Raw genomic sequence first — 14,547 nt, forward strand, 5'->3', positions numbered from 1 at the left:
CTCTTGAGCTAATGTTTAATGGGATGTATATAAATTATGAACCAAACCGTAAAACATTTCGAAAAACGTTTTTTTTTTTTTTTTTTTTTTTTTTCCTGCTGCTTCGTCAGGCTCTGTTTACCTTTTAGCCACTCTTTTCGGAGGCTGATTTCTTTCGGGAAGACATAAAGTCCGATTCATTTTTGCCTGATGCTGTGCTATGGTAGCACTAGGCGAGGGTAGGGCGCCTAAAGTGAGAGAGCGTTCAACTCCTAGTGATGATTACGTGGTTTATAGGTATCATGGGTTGGATGGATGAATGCAATGGTTGTAGCCTTTATGATCAACATTCGTAAATTGGATATTGAAAAATTACTAGAGCTCTAAAAATCACGAAACTTGGTGTACATGCTAAGTAGACTATGGGCATTCCATTTCAAGAATGACATACCCGTCTAAACGCTCTTGTTCAGATAGCGAAGGGTCAGTTCTGCCTTTAAAATATGGCGGCAATGGTTTACGTCGTAAACCATTGTCCATCGTCCCTCGTCGTAAACTTTACGACGTAGATGAGAAATTTAGCCAGTGTAGTACGACTGCTAGCTCTAGCCCAATATCTTTAAAGTGCATCACGCAGTACTGATGGCCGACCGTACGCCGGTTCGATGCTCATCCAGATAGAAACGTGCAGGGGTGGGGATTGAGCCCAGGATCCCTGGGTTCTGCAGCGCGAGCTTTCGCTCCCCGCGCTACAAGCTGCGCTGCGTTAACAAACTCGGCCGCCAAACAGACAGCTACCAAAGTTGACATAGTTTTATAATTGTCGGATTTTTCGTTTCCCCTTTAGGAATAGAAGTCCCCAGTTAACCTTTAATGACCCTCGTGCTTTGGCGGCCTCCTTTCTCTCCTCAGGTCAAGGTATTAGTAGACGAGATCCTCAACAGGATACCGGGCCTCAAGCTTCGTGAACTGGTGGATATCATGTGCAAGACAAACAGGCAGTCCGGATCAGCCATGGTGAGAACAGAGCCAGAACCTATTTATTTATTTATTTCAATACCTTCAATGTGCAAGACAAACAGGCAGTCCGGATCGGCCATGGTGAGAACAGAGCCAGAACCTATTTATTTATTTATTTCAATACCTTCAAAGCCACACGGCATTACAGAAGGGAGTGGGGGGAAAACAAAAGTACAAAAAATAGAATTCAACATATATTAGTTAACATACTAGTTTTCAATGGCAGACTTGAATGCAGGAGCGTTTGTGATTGTGGCGATGGAGGTGGGCAGGTGGTTCCAGTCATTGGTAGCTTTTGGGATAAAAGAATCAAAAAAGAGCTGCGTGCGACTGAAAGGAACGTTGACTTTAGGGTGATGATCATTTCCATGGGATACATACGATGGTTCAGAAAAAAGCTCTTCACTTAGGTGCTGGTTGTGATGATAAATTTTGTGAAATAAGGACAAACGAGATAATTTTCTACGCAATGAAAAATTCGGAAGATGCAAAGTTAGTTTCAGGGATGATACACTGGAAAAACATGAGAAATTAGACAAAATGAAACGTGCGCCACGATTTTGTACGGATTCAATTTGATTAATTAGAAATTCATGGCCTGGGTCCCACACCGAACTCGCACACTCAAGCTCGGATCTAACGAGGGTCTTGTACAGTAGTAGTCTATCTGCCAGTCACAAAGTCGGTATAATAGCTGATTACAAAGGCGAAAACCTTATATGTCTCATCGTTCAGTCCTTGAGCGAAAACACGTCGGCGACACAAAAGTTACCAAAACCCACTGTTCGCCACTGGACCACGAGATGGCGTTATTTGTGCCAAAATCGGCGGAGGCGCGCACGCGCGGCGCGAACCCAGCGGGAGAGGAGGACACTCTCGCTCGGGCAGCGGCACGGTGGGCAGCGATGAAGAGCGGGCGTGCGCCATGCCGTGAGATTAACGGCGTCAAAACTGCGTCACAACCTGCGCGCTGTCTTCGGAGGTTCGCTATCACAGGGATCGGCTTAGGAATAACACAAGAGACCTTCTGTTCTTTTTTAGAAACGAATAGCGCATACGCTCCTGCGTCTTGCTCCTTAATTCGTGTCGGCGTACTTATCGGCCAACGCCGTAATCCCGATGGGCTTCGGGGAGTGATGATAATGACCTTGGGACCCTGTGTTTCTTCAATTGTCGGTCACTATAGTTCTGCCAATTTAATGTGAGTCGTCGAGGCTCCACGGCGGCCATCTTGAATTGAGCGGAGCGCGCAGCGTTTTGTCTTTACATATTTAATTAAACTAAAGGTAGTTACGAGCTTGTTGCTTGGGCAATATCGGAGCTTCGGTTCGCTCTACACAAACTATATCGTTATCACGAAGATATTATATGAACTAGAAATATAAGGATGGAAATTCGCCAGCAGAATTTTGTCTTCATTAGTGCAACGATTTGTTGTAGTCGTCAAGACAAATGGGCTCCCAGCTTAGGAAAGACACGTCAACCTCCGAGATTTCATGCAGAACTTCTCTTTCCTTTAATTTTTATCTCTTTTCCTCGCGCTCGCACGCGCGGCACCGGAGCTTGCACGAGTCGTCTTTTGCGGCTTGTCACATGCCGGGTTTTAGTAACTATCGACCCGACAGTGCGCTTTCATGAGACAAAGACAAAACGACATTAAACAAATGCCGCGCTCTCAGATATGCACGCGAGTGAATAAATATGGAAATACAAGATGCTAAATGAGAAGGCACCCTATAAACAAGTGCGCACACTATAAATTTCAAAAGTTCTGTCATCGGGGAGAGGCTGTGCAAATTCAGCGATGGGTGCAAAATACGGCTTCAGGTTCTCCACGCGCACTACCTCGCGGCCATTACCGTCCATGAGTTCAATCTCCAGTTCACAGGAGAGAGCCGGCTCACAATTCGGTGGGGGTCAGTGAACCGTCGTGTTGCCTTGAGCCCCACGGGTGGTGAACACGAGCTGGCCCTTCTCGAAGGTGACGTCTTTGCGTCCCCTGTCGGAGTAGCTCTTTTGTTTTTGTTAAGCGAGCTTGATGTGCTTGGCGGCCAGTTTCCGAGCTTGGTTCAGTCTCTCGTGGACAACGACTGAATAGTCCGATGCATAGCGTAGTTCAGGGAGCTCCTGACGACCATAAACGACATCAAGGGGGAGCGCAAGGTCACGGCCGTAGACAAGGAAAAAAAGGTGACTGAAGGACGGTGTCCTGGAATCCGGTATTATAACAGAAGACAACGTAGGCAAGGACGTCCGCCTACTTGTCGCCTGTGGCTGCAGTCAAATTGATCATCTGCTTGAGCGTCTTGTTCGTCCGTTCGCAGAGGCCGATCGTGGCAGGATGATACGCTGTTGTAGGTGAGTGCTGGATGCCACAGTGCTGAAGGTACGCCGAAGTCGAGCGTACACCCCCCCCCCCCCCCCTCCGAAACAATATCCTGCTGTGCGGCTACGTGCCCGCCCTCTTGTATTAACGGAGCCGCATTATATGGTGGACTGGAAGGAAGTGTGACAATCGCGCTTACGAAAGTGACTCAATGATTCAGCATGCGTAGCTTTGGTGGGTTTTAGCGGGGCGGAGAGCCATCGATAAGAAGTACATCAAGGGGCTTCACAAGCCCCCAGCTTCACTGCAGCGTCGAGCTCAATGTGCCGCGCTCAAATTCGTTAGAGTTATGTAAGCAGCCACAAAAACACTGTTCCGTCCTAGGCTGCAAGACATAGGTATGTATCTCCGAGATCGGCAGGCTGAAAGGCGACGTTATTTAGTGTCCCAAGAGAGCTCGAATGATTCCGAACATTGAAGCGGGCTGTACTTGGCGACGAAAAATACTTAAATCAAGGTCAGCCGTAAGCAAGCTGTATTTCGAGGAAAGATTCATTTTGCGACACTTCACGATTTTGATAAACGATGAAGACATTTTCTTTATTGTCCACAGAGAGCGACGGGGTGCCGTTGTGGCGATGCTGCGAGCATATCGATGCTAACGCTGCATGCTGAGCAGCCTTGCCATTTTCTCCCACTGGATGAAGCGATCGATTGTAATACCTGTCCGTCTAGCCGACCATAGCCATATATAGCGAGTTTGGTCATTCATTGGGAAATATAGGAGGCAAATGAAAAGGCGCCAATGGTCGAAAGTGAGCTGCAGTGTTCCAGGGCGTCCTCACAAATTCGAATGTGGCCAACTCTCTGTCTGTATGCAATTCAAACGCGAGATCCGTGCTTCGAATGCCACATGGTAATGAGTTCAAGGAGAACACTTGGCGCGCTGCATTCGAAACACGAATATTGCGGGAACTCGTGTTTGCAGACTCTTTTGTATTATGAATGAGCAGTGTGACTCCGACTTTAGGATGTTGCAGCGGCGTAACCATAAACGCTTTTCTCCGACGTGCGATCGGGTCATATCGACGAGGTGCGCTGTCAAAAGCCTCGTTGTGGTCGGCCTGCCATGACTGGCCGAATGCTGACTACGACGTCAGCAAAAGATTTTTCACCGACAGAAATAAGAGGGCTGCAGGAGCTTTCATTTTGACGATGTTGGCAGTGTTGCTTTCAGAGTACAACGATCTCAAGATTCTACCATGCTAATTACAAACACCATCGAACTTGTTGTTCACAGGGTAATGACGTCATGAGAGGGAACCATAGGAGGGCGCCACCAAAACATCTCACAGCTAATAGACCCGTTAACTGTTTCCAAACATGATCTGCTGCTTGCGTCCCAAGCGACTTCCGGTCGCTCCTTCTTAACAAGCCTGTCGAGTTTGCTTATGTCACCAGTGCAAAAAAGCATAAATGCTACACGAACAAAGTATGAGATTAAGCGAGAACCTTCGGCTGTACGACTTAACGTCTTGAAGGAGACAAGTTGGTTTACAATAATATTCGAAAAATTTGAACAGATCTTGCGCTTCTTGGTTCTTTCGGCGTTCACCCGGAGAATTGGTGGATAAATGTTTCACTAACATTTGAAGCAGCGGTGTTAAGGTGGGCTTTGTTCCTTATTCTTATGAACCGGAAGTTCACTGGGACGTCAAAGACTGAAGCGCCGACTGGTGGCGTTTGCAAAGAAAAGGCTATATAGTTTGTTAGAGGTAATCAACGTTACTAAAACACTCAGTTGGGAAACTCGCCGTCGAAACCTGGGCCGCTGGCGTCCACCGAGACCGAGCTAAATGCGACAACAGCGCCACTCTTTATCGTTTGTCTGTACTGTGGTCACCTTGAGCTTTTTGAAAGCCTGTTTTTGCGTAAAAACAAACGGAAAAGACTCTTTTTGTATGAAATTTATTGGAGTTTTGTACCAAATGAAGGGAGCGTGATGTTTTTATAATCTTTAGTTTGCAAGTTTTTGCGGAACAATTAATATTGTTTTTATACAACCATGCCTCAGCGTTCCTTTCAGCTAGCGCGTCCCGACCTAGGTACATTTTAACTTCAATAGCCAATCGCGGCGCGTCCGCCGGGGAGACAGGTGTGGCGCCCCTGTAACCTCTCCCACTGTATCTGGTCTGAGAGCCAAAATAGAAGTCACGTGCAGTTCCTCGAGTGGCCGCTGTGGGAGTAATGGTGGCGTTGTGTTCGTCATTAGCTAGGTGCTCGGAGAAAGATTGGGGCTACTTTTTCAAAGCTGTCTCTATGGGAGTTTCCCAACTGAGTGTTTTAGTAACGTTGGAGGTAATGAATAGCAGGTTAAGCTCCTCCCACAATAGGGAGGAGAGTGGAAAGGAGGAAACCACCAACCACGGCGAGCAGAGTGTTTTCGGACCCGGGGGGTTTCAGGCGTTGTCTTTCCCTTTTTCTTCCTCCTTCACGAGTGTTCCGTTTTTCAAACCAGTCTCAGGTCTCAATCATCATGTATAAGTCGCACCAGCTGGCCTGCACATTAACCGTTTTTTCATTGAGCTACGGATCTTTCTCGAAAGTTGGCCGAGTGTCGGCCCTACCGGCTGTCTTGACATGCGCACTGTCAGCCACCAGTATGCGGAGAGCATAGCAAGTCGTCTGCTTCTTGCGCAGGAGTTGCGGCGACGTCAGAACGACTCCGAGCTCCGATTCGCTTTGATGAAAAGGATATAGTGGGCAGACGGCACTGCTAGGTGCCTTGAGGTTGACCCACTAGTTCTTTTTCAATCAGCCAAGCAGAGCTCGGCGTTCTGACATCATCGCAACCCCTGTGCAAGCAAACGAACTTGCGCTCCGTACAAAGTTCGGGCCTCTGATGATATGCACTTTTTTCTTACCATGACGTCACGAGCGTGAGTATGCAGCGTGTAGGATGTTTGTGCTCTTAAATACTTACTTAGTGTTTTCTTGTTTTTCTTTCTATGTAGTACGAAGAGTTCCTGAGTCAACTTGAGGTAAGCAGGAAACACCCTTCAGAAAAGCGGCAGTCGATTTTAATGTTTACTTTCTTTATTCATGCTGCTGATCTTATTCGAGACCGTAGCAGGAGTAGTAAACATGAACAGTACCTCTATATCTAATGGTGCATCCAGTCCCACTGTCTCGACGACACCAAGCGGCGAAATCTCGAAATGCGATTGGCGCCCGGAAGGGGAGTTGCTCTACCTCTCCTGCCCCCTGTAATTCATCTGAGTCGAGGAGGAGGCAGGAAGAGGTAGCGCAACTATCCTTCCGGACGCTATTCGTACTTCCGAGTTTTCGCCGCTCCGTGAAGAAGACCAGCGCACGCGAAGAACTCTTCTCAAAGAAGGTCCATTGCACCGTTAAAGTAAGAAAAGCTGGCTGAATTTGTGACATCGGCTAGCAGGAATTGCTTCAGCCAACTATTGTTTTAGAAAAAGAAGAAAAAATTAAAAGGTGTATTTAGTAACTATTCGTTTTTAGTTTTTTCTTTTCTTTTTGTGAATGCGTCTGCTGGTTCCGAGGGTATAAATTCAATGGACTGATTTGTATTGATTCACAGTTGATCATTAACAGGGAAATAATATGTTTTAGGTAATTTTGTCTTTTCCGTTCTGCAACGTTTCAAGGCCTGCCCAAGCGTACAAATATAAGAGGGATACGTGTGAAGACGTTACGAATGAAACGCTCTGGAAGTCTTTGAACCACATTTTACAACTCGTACGCGGATCCGAAACTCCTTGCGAGTTCTAGCATTGTTCAGGTCAGGCACGCGGCTGAGCTACAGTCGTTGTCAACTATTTCAGGCTATGTTGGCAGGGCGAGCGTAACTTCCACAACGCAGCACTGTGGAAGCTACACTTTGTCTTGTGTCTCATTCGCAAATGAATTCCCGTTTGAAGAAGCTTCGAGAGCATTCGAGCAGCATAAGACCTACGCGAGCCTTGAAAACGTATCACAAAAGAGTTGATTCCTCACAATAATGATCAATTTCTCCACCGAAGAGACAATTCATTTAGATATAATAAATCGATTAAACGATCCATGCTGTAAACTTTGCAGGAGTTCTAAAGGAGACGATTTTGTGTCTCTGACAAGTGGCGACATTCATTGCGCCGTGCTATAGGAAGGTAATGGTGGCTCCGACGTCACGCCGCGGCGCACGAGCAGACGTTTCACTTTATGCAAATCTGGATCCTGCACAAGCGGGCTGCCCACATGGCACACCACAACGATCGATCCATGCCCCTGCGACGCAGATGGAGTAGGTCTATACTGCCACCACTTATCTGTGTTGCGTGCACGCTTCTTTTAACAGGCGGAAATGACTTCTTTCGCGTCCGTCATGCTAACCAAGTCGATGGTCTTGGTTACATTCCTGTTGGGAAACGTAACGTTTCCGTATACCCTGGGTGAAAAAAAAGCGTTTGGAAGCCAAGAGGTGTTGTCGAAAGACTTCGTGTACTGCCGCCAGAATAGACGTACGCATGCAATGGATTCTTCACGCTGGCCTGTATGTTAAGACGTGACGCGTTTTTCTGACGTCGTCGCCTGTACCATTTGACTTTGATTACGTCATAATCAAACCGCGCTGTCTTGAAGTGGCCGCGCCGCCGCTGACATTGGCAACCGTTTCCTTTTCCCAGCGCGGGCACGTAGCGCCATGGGGTGGTGCTCCTTGTAACTGACGCGTGGCGGCCCTATCCATCAGATTTCGGCTTCTTTTATTTGCCGTTTTGCGCAGCTTCAAAACTGGGAGGCTTCAGATCGCGCTTTCACTTCGCTCCATTGGGAGAAGGGAATTTAGCTGCCGTTTGGCGCGGCTTCAAAGCTGATGACGTCGGCTAGCTCCATGGGACAGTTAATGCTTTCGCATCAAAAGTCCGAGGACACCTAAGCACTTCATGTGCATGCATGAACGTTCTTCCGCTCCCTCACTTCGTCTGCGTCGTAGTGGCGTGGACGGTCACGTTTCGGTACTGCCGAGGTAGCGGCCGACGGTTGACCGCGCGCTCTCGTGAAGTGGCCTCGCCGCGATGAGCTCGGCCGTACAACCTCTCCAGGATTTGCCCGAGCGGGCTCTGCGCTCCCTCTTACCGGCGGCCGGGCCGTTTTGTGCACTGCGTCGCCATGGAGAGGGCTTCTCTGGTGGCAGTTTTTGGAACTACGCCACACGAGAGCCAATGAGAGCCTTGTTTCTTGTTGACGCGCGCCAGCCAATGTGAGCCTATCCATCAGAAATCGGCTTCACTTAGGGAGAATTTAGGTGCCTTTTGGCGCGGGGTCTTCAAAGCTGATAACGCCGGTTCGCTCCACGGGACAGTTAATGCTTTCGCATTAAAGCTTCTCAGCCTCCGAAAAATAAAGAAAACACCAATTTATGAGCCTTTCATGCCTTCCCCAGGCAACTAGTCAGCGCAATAAGGCGGTAGCTTGAAGTGATGGAGGGATCGTTGCCATGTTTCAATAGAGGTATAACATGAGCACATTTGCAGAACTGAGGGTATGCAGCTTATTTCCATAACTGGTTAGAAAACGCCAGCAAATGGCAAAGTGTTTCAGGGGACAGGTGCCTAAGCATTTCGTAATGAATCTTGTCTGGATCTGGTGCAGCCTGCTTTTTTTGTAGCAAGTGCTACTTTGAGTTCACGTATAGTGAATGATTTGTTCTATGAAACACTGACGAATCCTATAATATTGAGATTGACTGCTTTTCAGCAGTAGGCTGGAATGTGTTAAACTTTGCTCTGAAATTAGAGGAACTACTAAAGAGCTGAAAATGTTCACCAAGAATATTTGCTTGATTCTTGAGCGATACAGAGGGGGAGGAAAAAAGACGAGCTCGAAAAGATTGTTAATCTCCTCGAACTTTCTGCAGGCGGTCCCACACTTCTTTCAGCGGAACAAAGGTATTTAAAGATAAAAAAAAAAAAAATTAACCCACGATGTCTTTTTTACATGTTTCCTCTTCCATCAAATCTTGGATCTGCTCTTCTTGAATTCAATAAGGTTGAGAGCAGTCGGATATAGGCGGAAAATTCCGCAAACCCTATTATGTTTCTTTCGAGTGGCTGTGCACTCATCGCTCCACCAGGGTTTGCATCTCCTGGGAAGCATACCAGAGGTTTGTGGGATAGATGATGCAGCGGCATTGATTAAATATTCAGTGACAGAAATTGCTGCCTCCTCTGCAGACATACTAGTAAATTTAAAGGTATAAAACACAGCTTGTGAACCAAACAGAGCCCAGTCGGCCTTCTCCAACTTCCACCTAGGAAGGAGGGTCGAAATCGAGGGAAGAGGGATAACACTTCCTAAAACTATGGGGAAGTGATCGCTTCCGAGAGGCTTTTTTGAAACCTTCCATGAAAAGCATAAAAGTAAAAATGGTGATGATTTGGAAATATCAATGGAAGTAAAGATGGTGATGATATGGAAAGATCTATTGAAATGAATGTGTTATGAGCAGATATAAAAAAAGCTGGTTCTCTCTTACCCAAAGGCAGAGTCCGGACGATAATAAAAGCCGTTCAATAACTCCACGGCAGAAATCTTGACGAGAGCTTCCCCACAAGGAGTGGTGGGCATTAAAATCACCTAAGATTAAAAAAGGTTTGGGCAGTTGATCTACGAGACCTTGGAGTTTATGGAGATGCAGTGGATTGTTAGGTGGAAGGTAAAGCGATACAAGGGTGATGAGGCGATCAAAGAGCACACGAACTGCCACTGCCTCAGGTGGTGTTTGAAGAGGAACTGGAGCACACACCACCCCACGCTGCGCTATTACTGCAACACTAGCGGAAGGATATGAGGAAAGTTACTAAAAACTGAGTGACGATGTAAGACATGTGTGTGATTGTCATTGAGACGAGTTGCCTGTAAACAAAGTGCCACGAGACGAAGCTCATCAAGGAACATGTTTACATCATCAATATTACGAATAAGGACACGACAGTTCCAAGAAGTGTGTGTACAGGACGGAGGGAAAAAGGGAGTCTTTAAAAGCGAATTGACACCCAGGTGTTTATTTGTAGCAGCGTGAAGTTAAACAACATATTAATATTAATAATAAATTAAAAAACGCAACGGAATTAGAAGAAGACGTCACTATGGTTTAAAATCAATCTTTACACGTGGAGACTTTTTCTTTTTTTGACATATCTGTCTGCCTCCCAGTGGAGTCACTGGGGCAGAGAGAGAGGGGACTCCGATCTTGATAGGCGAGCCTCCTCGGCGGACCTGAACCCACTGTCGTCCATGGGCTCTTCAGGCATCGCCGACGGCCATCCCTTGGGGGTCGAATGCCTTGAAGGCTCGCCAAGCCTCCTCGGACCAGGGGCGTGGGCTGGCAGGCCCCTACCCTGAGGCTGAGGAAAAGATGCAGGGGGTGCCATCCCCTGCTCTGGAGTGGATGCTGGCGAGGCAGTATCCACCCTGGGCTTGGGACCAAATGCCACTAGCACCGTTCCGTGGGTTTAAGAGGGGACTTGGACGAGACCCACAGATCATCCGGTGACGTCTGGGTTCCCGTCAATGCCGTCACTGGCCGTACAGGTCCCCTGTGCATGACCTCGGCATATCCACCCTTCAATACGAATGAAAAGCGTTTCTTTGCTTCAGGGTACGATGTTTTCTTTGGCTTTCAGCGTCAGTATTTTTTTTCACTTGTTTCCAGAGAGGGCGAGAATGCGAGTACGATGGGTGGGCTACCTTCGCAGTTGGCACATTTTGGCTCATCGTCACAGATGTCGGAAACATGTTCTTTGCGTGGGCACTTAGAGCATGTGTCGGCCCCCCGGCAGCTCCGCGGCCTATGGCCGAACCGTTGGCACTCGGAGCATCACAGAGGATTCGGCACGTAGGATCAGATTCGGCACTGGAGGTAGCCTGTCTTCAAAGTCACAGGGAAAGTGGTAGTGTCAAAGGTTAGGACAATGTGCTCCGTCTTGCGTTCTGCGCCATCACGACGAATAGTGATTCGTCATGCAGCGAAAACTCCTTGGCTAGAGAGGCCCTCCACCAGTTCTGCGTCATATGTTTCTAGCAGGTCGTCCTCGGAAATAACTCCCTGGACGGTGTTCAGTTTGCGGTGAGGGGCAACACTGACTTTATAGTCTGACACAGAGTTGAGACCAAAGAGGGCATCAGTCTGCTGCTTTGTACTGATCTCCACAAGAAGGTCTCCGGACGACTGTGGTTGCAGGGACAGGACCTGTTTCCACCCGGGATTGGCCTTTACTGCCTAAGGTGAAAAAGGAAAGAAGAGAGTGTAGAAAAAAAAGAGAAAGAAGTGGAAAAAGGTAAAGAAAGAAGAGAGTAGAAGATGCGGCTGACTGAATCATCCTGGTCGGGCCAAGCCAGGACACCCGTCTACGAAAAGCAGGGGCCGAAGCGGTATATTGCCTTGCCCGGGGGGCCCCGAAGGGCGCAAACGTACCCCGGGCTCAGCGCAACCACCAGGATCCCCTTTTCTCTGGCACGGGTTAAGCCAAACACAACCACGCGTGGTTCGGCGAACCCACATGGCTCAGGGCTCGTAGTGACGCCACTTACCAAGCACCTACTAAAGTAGGTGCCCCCTGCGTGAGGTTATGGCGGCCCCCGTGGCTGGGTTGTGTGGTGACGCCACTCACCAAGCACCCCTGCGGGGAGAAAAATGGAGAAAACACTAGAGAAAAGTGAATCGGGTTTCGATATATTGTACATAAAGAGAGGGAAAAGAGGGAGGCAGAAATTTCCAGGCTTAATGTGTGCCGATGATATTGTACTCTTAGCAGATAACCGAGGAGAGTTGCAAAATTGATTGGAATCTACGGTCCGGAAGGGGACGCTCTCAGGTTGAAATCCAGCTGAACAGAATCTTAAATTATGTTTTTTTAACGACACCAAGGGAGATCCTTTAAGGACGCAAGGCATAGAGATAGATATGGTAGACAAGTACAAATATCTGGGAATGTGAATCAATGAAGTAAATAAATACCTCTAATGACTGAACTAATGACTAAATTCCTTTTAAAAGGAATTTAGTCATTATGAAGCAAAGGGCGTTATGGAACTTTTAATAGATAAGAAGTGGGGGAAGAAGTATGGAAAAGAGCAATGGTACCAGGATTGACCTTTGGTAATGCAGTCTTGTGCATGAGTTCCGAAGTTCAGGTGAAATTTGACAGCGTTTGACAGGATAGCTTTAGGAGAACATGGGAACACTCCAAACGAGAGAGTGCAGGGTGATATGGGGTGGTCATCGTTTAGAAGCTGAGAGGCAGCGAGTAAAATAAATTTTGACCACAGACTAACCGACATAGGGGACAAGCCGTGGGTGCATAAAATTTATGAATATCTGTATATGAGGAGTCTGAACACGAGGTGGACGAAACGGACACAAAAGCTTAGGATAAAATTCCTGCCGAAGAACAATGGGCAGGAAAAAACGCGTTCAATTAAAGGCAGTTAGGGAGGCAGAGAGATAGATTTCGGAGAAGAAAATGCAGGGGAAGTCAGCTTTAATGATTTATAGGTAGGGTTCTTCTTTTTTGGGTAAAACCCGATATTACCAGATTTTTGCACCCCGAACAGTTTTTATGCAAATCGGGTTAAACCCGATTTTACCCCATATACCGGTCTTGAAATCAGCTGAATTTATAGGAAATAAGAACAATTCTGGATTTGTTTCAGAACTGCTTCCTCAGTCACTTGTTGGGTGGTAAGAGAGTTCTTCGATTTGCGTTATTTCTGCATATATTCGCTTAAGAATGAGTCAGAAGGCGGAAATATACTGCAATATCGTGCACCATTGCTTTATCGTACTTTGTTTACTTTTGTTCGTGTAAATAACAGGGTTTCGAACCGAAATGTTTTTGTTCCAGTTTTCGTTCAGGTTCAGGGAAAACGGTTCCGCTCCGGTTCAACTCCGGAGTGAAAAAATAACGGTTCAAACCGGTTCGAACCGGTTTGTACTTATATGCTACAAAAACAATTCACGACAGAAAAAGATAAACTATGCATATTTTGTAAGAGTGCTACATATAGAAAGCAAAGGCTCACATTACTGTGTGGAACGAAGGAGCTAGTGCTGAGGCACGTCGGGACGTGGTGGAAAGCGCAGTTCTGTGCCAGGCAGCTGACCGAAGAATGCATATCCGGGGAAAGATGGCACCTCTGAGTCGAGAGTGAACTTCAGTGCAGAAAAGGCTCGCCGCACGCTGACCTGGGTTACAGGCACTCCCAGGGCTACTTGCGCCAATGGATAGAGTTCTGGAGCGCGTTCCCTTCTCTCCTCTCAACACTGTAACACGTTAGCGTCCCTTGAAAGCCGCGGCTCGCTCTCTAGCAACGCTCATGAAGAGCTGTTCGCCTTGATGTTTGTTTATACGAGGAAAAAACGTCTTGGTCCTTGCAGTGTCTCCTACCAGAGATGGACACTGTTTTGCTGTTTTCTGTATCTGTAACTGTTCATTAAATCTTCCCTTTCCCTTCCCGGTGCTAGACTTTAGTTTCGGACAGATTATTAAATCCGCTGAGTTATTTTGAAAGCAGATTAGATGCGCTAGAGTATGGCAACTAGTGCAGGTTCTAAAATATTCATGGGCCTTCATATCGCTTTCTTATCCGATCAGTTGTGCAATGAAATCAAGGCGTTTAAAGTAAATTGCAGAGAGCTCTACAAAATTGAAGACAAGAAACACCAAACAAAGATCAAACTAAATGCCCCCCCCCCCCCCCCCCCCCCCAAAAAAAAAGGACAAAGAGAGGTATAGACAACACTAGGCGTGTTGCCTATACCTCTCTGTGTCCTCTTTTTTTGTGTGTGTTTAATCCGTGATGAAAAACCAACTAGCCCAACTCACCGTTTCGACACCAAACATCACTTTTGCTGACGTCCGAATTGGGTATGTCCTGGTGTTATATTTTCTTTGATAAGCCATTTCTGGTCCCCAAAAAATGGTTGGGGGACCAGAAATCCCGGAGAATTTATAATTACTGTGCTCATTTCGTTTGAGTTCTCGAGACGACCTCTATCTATTATGAAGACGACCGTTATGTGAAAACCTGATACTGGAACGTTACAGACCTTTCCGCTACCAATCTTTTGCGCTTTTTGACTTCCCACATGAACGAAACACAGCAAAAAGAATTGGTCAGTTTTGTCCAGGAATGAAAAAAATAATTATTCC

At 47.0% G+C, this 14,547-nt stretch overlaps 1 protein-coding gene across 1 annotated transcript in view; it reads left to right on the forward strand.

The window, feature by feature from the left end:
* LOC121833170 overlaps positions 1-14,547 on the forward strand; it is a 102,135-nt gene that overhangs the window by 66,323 nt on the left and 21,265 nt on the right. Inside the window, exons 3-4 of the mRNA XM_042286284.1 lie at positions 892-996; positions 6,340-6,366. Of these exons, the coding sequence (XP_042142218.1) occupies positions 892-996; positions 6,340-6,366 (132 nt within the window). The remainder of the gene's footprint in view (positions 1-891; positions 997-6,339; positions 6,367-14,547) is intronic.

Source organism: Ixodes scapularis, unplaced genomic scaffold, assembly GCF_016920785.2.
Source record: "Ixodes scapularis isolate PalLabHiFi unplaced genomic scaffold, ASM1692078v2 PGA_scaffold7__128_contigs__length_106722199, whole genome shotgun sequence".
Classification (NCBI taxonomy): Eukaryota; Metazoa; Arthropoda; class Arachnida; order Ixodida; family Ixodidae; genus Ixodes; species Ixodes scapularis.